Source organism: Berghia stephanieae, chromosome 6 (genome assembly GCF_034508935.2).
Source record: "Berghia stephanieae isolate SIO BIC M18660-M18661 chromosome 6, UCSD_Bste_1.3, whole genome shotgun sequence".
In the NCBI taxonomy this organism is placed as follows: domain Eukaryota; kingdom Metazoa; phylum Mollusca; class Gastropoda; order Nudibranchia; family Aeolidiidae; genus Berghia; species Berghia stephanieae.
Window position 1 is genome coordinate 7328046 of NC_088365.1, and position 11182 is coordinate 7339227.

The 11182-nt window shown below is 31.7% G+C and overlaps 1 protein-coding gene across 2 annotated transcripts in view; it reads left to right on the forward strand.

Moving 5' to 3' along the window:
* The window catches only part of LOC144975615 (uncharacterized), a 76176-nt gene that overhangs the window by 4279 nt on the left and 60715 nt on the right, over positions 1–11182 (forward strand). For both annotated transcript variants that reach the window (XM_078919778.1, XM_078919779.1), the window contains exons 3-4: positions 2319–2408; positions 8501–8726. In XM_078919778.1, the coding sequence (XP_078775904.1) occupies positions 2319–2408; positions 8501–8726 (316 nt within the window). The remainder of the gene's footprint in view (positions 1–2318; positions 2409–8500; positions 8727–11182) is intronic.

Below are 11182 nucleotides of genomic sequence, written 5' to 3' on the forward strand. Positions count from 1 at the left end.
GTTCTCTTCCTGTTCTATCTTACATCCATTCAATCCTGCTTTGTTTTGCTTGTTTTTTTGTTTGTTTTTTTTTTTTTTTGTCTTTAAAAAATGGAGTCCTTCAAATCCACACGTCCTGTGCTGAATAAGAGGTTTATCCCAATTTAAAATGAGCTTTTATATAGCGCAATATCCACTAAACGTGCTCAAAGCGCTTTACAGGGGGTCCCTGTCCAACAGCAACATTTAAAATTTAGAACAAGACATGACGCCTGTAAGGCGATATTATAATATTTTTTTCGGACAGAGACAACGCTGTTAACGGCCAGGTACTCATTTTACACCTGAGTACGGTGAGAGAATGTGAGTAAAGAGCCTTTTCCAAGGACTCAACTATGCGCCGAGCAAGGCTCGAACCTAGGACCTTCCGAAACGAAAGCGAGTGTCATACGACAAGACCAGATAGCCGCAATTTCAGCATTAAGATAATAACAGTGAAAATGGAGTCTTTCCTTTGTATAGTGCGGTAAAATCATGACAAATTACTTTCCGCCAGAATCATCCGGCCCAGCTTCCCAATATCGTGCAAAAAAAAAAAAAAATCTCCCCTGAAGGCATGTTGTCGAGGTGACTAATCACCGTCTCGGATGAGTGGAGATTATGAAGATCATGTTGAGATTAATTACATAACTCCGACGCCATTTTTTTTTTGGGGGGGTTTGTTCCAGAAATGATAAATGATTTTAAAATGATAAAATTGTATACAGCGCTTGACACGGTTTTGCAGATTTCTGCGCTTTTCAGGGGCTCAGTTTAACGCTTGCCCTCCCCCCCCCCCCCTCAACCACACCCACAACCACCACCAAAAGGACGAGTTTTCTGGCAAAATAATGTTTAATGTGCCATTTCAGTGTATGTAATTGAAGATCCATGTAAAAGTCTCCCAGGTCTACATGATCAACCAAAACTGGGTAGCTGCAAATAGACTACGGTCAAAACATACAAGAACAGCTGCCAACATGCACAGATGGGGGCTCCAAGAATCACCAACATGCCCAAAGTGCAACCAAGCACCACAAGATGCAAACCACCTCGTACTAGATTGCCCAGAGACAAAACTGGAAAGGGGATTTGAAACCATCAACAAACGTGAAGATGACTTCCGGACCTGGATTGATACCTTGAACATAGAAGTGTAGCCGAACGATACTACTACGAGTGTATGACAGAATTTTGGTGAGACTCACCACTCCTCTTTGGATCAAAAGATTGAGGATCGAAACCTTTAAGAAATAGTGTGATCATAAAGCAACTCAGGTTTACGTCATTGTCTTATCATAAATTGATTTTAGAACGGAGTGAGGATTCGTCTATAGATGCGGGAAATAAAAATCTATATCTACTAAGCGCATTTCCATTTTTTACCATGCTAATGCTTCGTACATATGTGCCAGTGCATGACATAATCAGTCGGAAGGTGAAAAATTTTGAATTTTCTGAAAGAATAATATGCTCACAAGAGCATTTTAATCTTTATTTGGAGAAAATCGGGGTGATTTTTCATGAAGTTCTGGTCAGATGTATGGGAAAGGTATCTAGCAACTTTTCTCAAAATTCATATTTTTTTCAACTTGACTAGCCTTTTAAAAAAAAGATATTTAGAGGTGAAATTAAGCTTTGATATTTCCCGGAGATGTACAAAAAAGGGTTGTTTTAATCATTAATGACATGAACTTAATTTTGATAAAAATTGACCCTTTGACTAAACTTGGCAATATTTCAGTTTAAACCTTTTCACCATCCGACTGGTTATGTCATTCACTGTACCATATTCTTTCATGCAAATGCAACTGGAGTTTTACTGGTTAATTGGATTCAGTAGTCTGATGTCACGCCGGTTCTAAACAAAGAAAATCATTACTTTCTATATTTCATGCTGGCTAGAACTTTTCATATGCCTGGTGATCAGAATGTGTAAAAGTCAAAACAAGATCAAATTTATGGGTTTTTCCCTCTGGATACGCTTTTATGCTCGCCGGAGAAATATTTCATACGGGCGTCCGCCACTGTTTCGATAGTTTAGAGCCAGTGTTACTAAGTTACCATGCGTCATTAGGAAGGAAGTGACGTTACGACTGTTGTAGAGTATTAGCGTTAAATGTACGGTAAGAATTGCTTGGCCCCCTTGGTAGGATGCTAGACTATCTCAAAAGAAGTTCCCACCATATCTAATTGACCCAGCTCTGCTTGATGGATAGGGGATCAGAAAAATACTACTTTGGTTGATTTTCATAATAATTATTTTTTTAAATAATGATAATAAATCATTTATTTTTCAGAGACATTGACGAATTCCAGCATATATGGAACAATATGGTACAAAACCACTCTGGGGGGTTGAAAGGCATCGGAGTCAATATAACCATGTGGTTTGTCTGTTTTCTTTGCTGTTAGTAATCATCAAATCGTCATTATAATGGGCTGGCAGTACCAAACACAATAGGGTAGAGATGACGTGACATCACACTTCCTACTCTTTCGGTTCCAAACTATTTGGAAGTGTGTACGTAACCAGTCCTTCGGAGGACTGATGATGAATCATAAAAAAAATGAAATAAAAATAAAATTCCCTTTATTCATCCCCAAGGGGAAATTTGTCTTTATGGTCTATTCCAAGGGAAGACTGGAATAACCCAGGCGTCAGCCGCAGAGCAGCGCCGCAAAGTGAGCTAGGGCGACGAAGTGACTTGCTCAAGGCCACACAACGCAGAGGTGGGTGATTGAACTCGGTACCTTTCGGGTAGGAAGCAATGACCGTACCGCTGAGCCACGCTGCCCCCTCGAATAGGTTACATATTGAATCATAAGGTGGCATAACTGTTTTATGGAGATTAAGACAAAGGGAGTAAATCTGACTCATGAATTAACAACACAAATTAGACGACGTTTCGACCTTTGACCTTTCTCAAGTAAACACAAAATACATATATATTTATATTAGATTGCGTTTATTTTGTATATATAAAATAGTTGTAAATGACAATGTGAAATTGAATGTAAGCTTCAATTTAATTACGAAAACAGATATAAATAACTATGTGAAATTGAATGTACGCTTCAATTTAATTACGAAAACAGATATAAATAACTATGTGAAATTGAATGTAAGCTTCAATTTAATTACGAAAACAGATATGAATAACAATGTGAAATTGAATATAAGCTGCAATTTAATTACGGAAACAGATATAATTGACAATGTGAAATTGAATGTAAGTTTCAATTTAATTACGAAAACAGATATAAATGACAATGTGAAAATGAATGTAAACTTCAATTCAATTACTTAAACAGATATGAATAACAATGTGAAATTGAATGTAAGCTTCAATTAAATTACTTAAACAGATATGAATAACTATGTGAAATTTAATGTAAGCTTCAATTTAATTACGAAAATAGATATGAATAACTATGTGAAATTTAATGTAAGCTTCAATTTAATTACGAAAATAGATATGAATAACTATGTGAAATTTAATGTAAGCTTCAATTTAATTACGAAAATAGATATGAATAACTATGTGAAATTTAATGTAAGCTTCAATTTAATTACGAAAATAGATATGAATAACTATGTGAAATTTAATGTAAGCTTCAAGTCAATTACGAAAACAGATATGAATATGTGAAATTTAATGTAAGCTTCAATTTAATTAAGAAAACAGAGATAAATGACAATGTGAAATTGAATGTAAGCTTCAATTTAATTAAGAAAACAGAAATAAATGACAATGTGAAATTGAATGTAAGCTTAAATTTAATTACGAAAACAGATATAGATAACAATGTGAAATTGAATGTAAGCTTCAATTTAATTACGAAAACAGATATAGATAACAATGTGAAATTGAATGTAAGCTTCAATTTAATTAAGAAAACAGAGATAAATGACAATGTGAAATTGAATGTAAGCTTAAATTTAATTACGAAAACAGATATAGATAACAATGTGAAATTGAATGTAAGCTTCAATTTAATTACGAAAACAGATATGAATAACAATGTGAAATTGAATATAAGCTGCAATTTAATTACGGAAACGGATATAAATGACAATGTGAAATTGAATGTAAGTTTCAATTTAATTACGAAAACAGATATGAATAACTATGTGAAATTTAATGTAAGCTTCAATTTAATTACGAAAATAGATATGAATAACTATGTGAAATTTAACGTAAGCTTCAATTTAATTACGAAAATAGATATGAATAACTATGTGAAATTTAATGTAAGCTTCAATTTAATTACGAAAATAGATATGAATAACTATGTGAAATTTAATGTAAGCTTCAATTTAATTACGAAAATAGATATGAATAACTATGTGAAATTTAATGTAAGCTTCAATTTAATTACGAAAACAGATATGAATATGTGAAATTTAATGTAAGCTTCAATTTAATTAAGAAAACAGAGATAAATGACAATGTGAAATTGAATGTAAGCTTCAATTTAATTAAGAAAACAGAGAAAAATGACAATGTGAAATTGAATGTAAGCTTAAATTTAATTACGAAAACAGATATAGATAACAATGTGAAATTGAATGTAAGTTTCAATTTAATTACGAAAACAGATATAGATAACAATGTGAAATTGAATGTAAGCTTCAATTTAATTAAGAAAACAGAGATAAATGACAATGTGAAATTGAATGTAAGCTTAAATTTAATTACGAAAACAGATATAGATAACAATGTGAAATTGAATGTAAGCTTCAATTTAATTACGAAAACAGATATGAATAACAATGTGAAATTGAATATAAGCTGCAATTTAATTACGGAAACAGATATAAATGACAATGTGAAAATGAATGTAAACTTCAATTCAATTACTTAAACAGATATGAATAACAATGTGAAATTGAATGTAAGCTTCAATTCAATTACTTAAACAGATATGAATAACTATGTGAAATTTAATGTAAGCTTCAATTTAATTACGAAAATAGATATGAATAACTATGTGAAATTTAATGTAAGCTTCAATTTAATTACGAAAATAGATATGAATAACTATGTGAAATTTAATGTAAGCTTCAATTTAATTAAGAAAATAGATATGAATAACTATGTGAAATTTAATGTAAGCTTCAATTTAATTACGAAAACAGATATGAATATGTGAAATTTAATGTAAGCTTCAATTTAATTAAGAAAACAGAGATAAATGACAATGTGAAATTGAATTTAAGCTTCAATTTAATTAAGAAAACAGAGATAAATGACAATGTGAAATTGAATGTAAGCTTAAATTTAATTACGAAAACAGATATAGATAGCAATGTAAAATTGAATGTAAGCTTCAATTTGATTACGAAAACAGATATAAATAACAATGTGAAATTGAATGTAAGCTTCAATTTAATTACGAAAACAGATATAGATAACAATGTGAAATTGAATATAAGCTTCAATTTGATTACGAAAACAGATATAGATAACAATGTGAAATTGAATATAAGCTGCAATTTAATTACGGAAACAGATATAAATGACAATGTGAAAATGAATGTAAACTTCAATTCAATTACTTAAACAGATATGAATAACAATGTGAAATTGAATGTAAGCTTCAATTCAATTACTTAAACAGATATGAATAACTATGTGAAATTTAATGTAAGCTTCAATTTAATTACGAAAATAGATATGAATAACTATGTGAAATTTAATGTAAGCTTCAATTTAATTACGAAAATAGATATGAATAACTATGTGAAATTTAACTTAAGCTTCAATTTAATTACGAAAATAGATATGAATAACTATGTGAAATTTAATGTAAGCTTCAATTTAATTGCGAAAATAGATATGAATAACTATGTGAAATTTAATGTAAGCTTCAATTTAATTACGAAAATAGATATGAATAACTATGTGAAATTTAATGTAAGCTTCAATTTAATTACGAAAACAGATATGAATATGTGAAATTTAATGTAAGCTTCAATTTAATTAAGAAAACAGAGATAATGACAATGTGAAATTGAATGTAAGCTTCAATTTAATTAAGAAAACAGAGATAAATGACAATGTGAAATTGAATGTAAGCTTAAATTTAATTACGAAAACAGATATAGATAACAATGTGAAATTGAATGTAAGTTTCAATTTAATTACGAAAACAGATATAGATAACAATGTGAAATTGAATGTAAGCTTCAATTTAATTAAAAAACAGAGATAAATGACAATGTGAAATTGAATGTAAGCTTAAATTTAATTACGAAAACAGATATAGATAACAATGTGAAATTGAATGTAAGCTTCAATTTAATTACGAAAACAGATATGAATAACAATGTGAAATTGAATATAAGCTGCAATTTAATTACGGAAACAGATATAAATGACAATGTGAAATGAATGTAAACTTCAATTCAATTACTTAAACAGATATGAATAACAATGTGAAATTGAATGTAAGCTTCAATTCAATTACTTAAACAGATATGAATAACTATGTGAAATTTAATGTAAGCTTCAATTTAATTACGAAAATAGATATGAATAACTATGTGAAATTTAATGTAAGCTTCAATTTAATTACGAAAATAGATATGAATAACTATGTGAAATTTAATGTAAGCTTCAATTTAATTAAGAAAATAGATATGAATAACTATGTGAAATTTAATGTAAGCTTCAATTTAATTACGAAAACAGATATGAATATGTGAAATTTAATGTAAGCTTCAATTTAATTAAGAAAACAGAGATAAATGACAATGTGAAATTGAATGTAAGCTTCAATTTAATTAAGAAAACAGAGATAAATGACAATGTGAAATTGAATGTAAGCTTAAATTTAATTACGAAAACAGATATAGATAGCAATGTAAAATTGAATGTAAGCTTCAATTTGATTACGAAAACAGATATAAATAACAATGTGAAATTGAATGTAAGCTTCAATTTAATTACGAAAACAGATATAGATAACAATGTGAAATTGAATATAAGCTTCAATTTGATTACGAAAACAGATATAGATAACAATGTGAAATTGAATATAAGCTGCAATTTAATTACGGAAACAGATATAAATGACAATGTGAAAATGAATGTAAACTTCAATTCAATTACTTAAACAGATATGAATAACAATGTGAAATTGAATGTAAGCTTCAATTCAATTACTTAAACAGATATGAATAACTATGTGAAATTTAATGTAAGCTTCAATTTAATTACGAAAATAGATATGAATAACTATGTGAAATTTAATGTAAGCTTCAATTTAATTACGAAAATAGATATGAATAACTATGTGAAATTTAATGTAAGCTTCAATTTAATTAAGAAAATAGATATGAATAACTATGTGAAATTTAATGTAAGCTTCAATTTAATTACGAAAACAGATATGAATATGTGAAATTTAATGTAAGCTTCAATTTAATTAAGAAAACAGAGATAAATGACAATGTGAAATTGAATGTAAGCTTAAATTTAATTACGAAAACAGATATAGATAACAATGTGAAATTGAATGTAAGCTTCAATTTAATTACGAAAACAGATATAGATAACAATGTGAAATTGAATGTAAGCTTCAATTTGATTACGAAAACAGATATAAATAACAATGTGAAATTGAATGTAAGCTTCAATTTAATTACGAAAACAGATATAGATAACAATGTGAAATTGAATATAAGCTTCAATTTGATTACGAAAACAGATATAGATAACAATGTGAAATTGAATGTAAGCTTCAATTTAATTTTTAAAAACAGATCAAATGGACGTTTCGGGTTTCCACCTTTATCAACAAAACAAGATGAATGAAACATTCATGAAACAGCGTACATTCAAATTCACATTGTTATTTATTTCTTCGAGCTTCGAGCAGCAACATTTACATTACGAAAACAGATTAAATGGACGATTCGGGTTTCCCCTTTTTCAACGAGCACCAACATTTACATTGCCCTAAAATAGTTGTACCACGTAATGAGTCTATTTGTAACTTACTCATTTTTTTAGCCCTACGAAGAACTGGCTATACATTTCCAAAGAGCTTGGGATCGGAAGAGAGTAGGAAGGTGTGACGTCACGTCACGACTTCTTCCCATCAGATTAGTTTGAATCAAATTCACCGTACTCAATGACCGTACCGCTGAGCCACGCTGAATGTAAAATGAGCACCTGGTCGTTAACAGCGTTGTCTCTGTCCGAAAAATAATTTGTAATATCGCCAAGGAGGCGTCATGTCCCGTCCCAAATGTTAAATATTGCTGTTGGCCAGGGACCCCTTGTAAAGCTGTTTGAGCACGTTTAGTGCATATTGCGATATAAAAAAAGATCATCATCATCATCATCATCATCATCATCATCATCATCATCATCATCATCATCATCATCATCATCATCATCGTCATCATCATCATCACCATCATTCCAACGGTTTCAAATACAAATAATACGAAACATCAAAATCTCCACAGGCTAATTGAGCATCTTCACAACATCAAGAAATATTTCAAATCTTTTGATGTCAACGGCAAGACGAACATTATTGAGAGCGACGAAACCTTTATAAACCACGCCCAACACCTCGCTTTCAAACTAGACAAGATGATTAAAGACCTGAACAGCCCTAAATTAGGTGAAGCTTTTGTAGAGCATGCACGTAGTCACCTAAATCGAGGCATTCGAGTGCAAAATTTTGAGGTATGTACAAAATGTGACTAACATGACAATCTGGGGTCATGATGGTATACGGTTGGTATAAAACTGTATGAGCTTTGATAATATAGCGTTGCTCAAATCGCATCACAAATGATATCAAGCCAACAGCAATCCCAGGACGAGAGATAACGCCTATTAGACGTTATTGTAATATATATATATATATATATATATATATATATATATATATATATATATATATATATATTATATTATTGTATTTATGTATATATATATATATATATATATATATATATATATATATATATATATATATATATATGTGTGTGTGTGTGTGTGTGTGTGTTTTGTGTATATCTATTTATTTATTTATTATCCTCACCTCATTCGGTTATTTCCTCCTACAACATTGTTTCATCCGTTGATGTAATCTTATCGTCAGGCAGATATGCTGTATAGTAATGTCCGGGAGGAATATTGGTGTGTTCAGTTGGCGCCAATGTTGTTTCCGGATGTAGGTTTGTTGCGCATGTATTCGTATGAACATATAATTGAAGAGATAACAGAGTTCTCCTACCTCGGATCCAAAATAACAGACGACGGAAATGCAGAACACGATATCAAGCACAGAATTCAAAAGGCAAACCAGGCTTTCGGCATGCTGAAAAACTTTTGGAAATCAAAGCAAATAATGAGAAAGACAAAGCTGAAAATATACAAGAGCAATGTTTTAAGTGTACTGCTTTATGGAAGTGAAAGCTGGAAAATGACATCCTCCTTAATACAGAAACTAGAAGCCTTTCAGAACAAGTGTTTAAAAAGAATTTTTAATTTATTTTGGCCTACAAAAATAAGAACAGTGGATCTATTAAAGAAAGCTGACTGCACTAGCATTGATAGCCAAATAAAAAGAAGAAGATGGCGTTGGCTGGGTCATGTGGCCAGAATGGAAAAAGGGTCACTTCCCAAGACAGCCTTGCACTGGACAGCAGATGGGAAGAGAAAGCGGGGAAGACCCAAAGAAACCTGGCGAAGGACCATGGAGAAAGAATTAAAGGAAGCAGGCCTGTCCTGGAATACAGCCACCGCAAAAGCAGCCGATCGCAAAAAATGGAGATGTCTGGTGGATGCCCTATGTGCCTCAAGGCCCGAAGAGGATTAAGTAAGTAAGTAAGTAAGTATTCGTATGCATATGTGTACGTGTGTGCGTGTGTGTATGTGTGTGTGTGTGTATGTAAGCTGAGCGTGGTATGGTGTTGGGGCGCGGGGAGGGGGGGGGGCGTCTGGGGTAGTGGGTGTTTCGTTGGGTTGTGTAATGTGTTTTGAACAGTTATCATTTTCTCCTGTGCAAGCACGTGTTGAAGATTTCTCTCTTTCTATTTATTATTGTGTGTTGGGGTTTTTAACTATGTGAAATTGCTCTTTTAGGCACAAATTGCATTTTTGTGTGTTTACTGTGTAACTTTTGTTTGTTTTTAGACGATATCCCATGTGATCTTGTATCGGGTGTTTGAGCCCTTTAGTTTCTAGATGTGTTCGCTAACGGTAGCTGATGTTCTTTTTCTGCCGTGTTTGGAGGTTGAGGTGTGTTGATTCTATCGTATTTTAAAGTGGACTTCTGTGAGTCCGATGTAGTTTTCGATTTCCTATCTGTGTTGTTGTGGGCTGCGGTTGCTTTGTTTATAACACACAATTGGAGGCATTTGCCTTGGAGGATGCACACGTCTTTATTTTACATTGCATTATTTTTTTCGGTGTGTTGCTTTGTTGGTTATGGGTATTTAGGATGTGTTTGTTGTGTGCTTTGATTATGTCTTCGATGTTTTTCATGCATGGATAGCTGATTTTTATGGTGCTTCTGTTGAGGATTTTGTGTAGTTTGTGGTCGTGTGGGAAACAGGTGTTTATTAATTTTAGGAATGTCTGTCCTATGTTGGTTGTAAAAGATCTTTGTCGAAGGCGATTTTACGGGTTCACATTGGAGTCTTTGTTGTCTGTACGTTTGTAGTCGAAGGGTTCTGTGTATCCACTGTTTTGTTTTTATAGCGTTCTTGTAGGGGCCTGCTACGTTATAGAAATTATCGGAGTCTTTTTACAATCTAGATAGGAGTTGTTGGGGATATTTTAACTCACTCAATCCTAGATATTTTTGTTGCTTTTCCAAATTGGAAAATAAAATGTTTTTGAAAATGAGCATGTGGATAGATAGTTTGATTCAACTATCATTAATGTGTAAAAATTAAAAACATTAGCTTTGATACTACGCCTATAATTTGTCTCAGAAAAAAAGTAATAAATAGGCATGGGGTAAAAGTAATTCGGGTAAACTACGGATTTAGTCGGTGTTAGGGTTGAGTGAGTTAATGATCGAAGGGGTTGGCTGCTGTCTTTATTTATGTAGTTGATGACGTTGTGGATTCTCTGTAGGGTTTGTAATTGGATTCAGTAGTCTGATGTCGCGCCGCCCGGCAACGGCG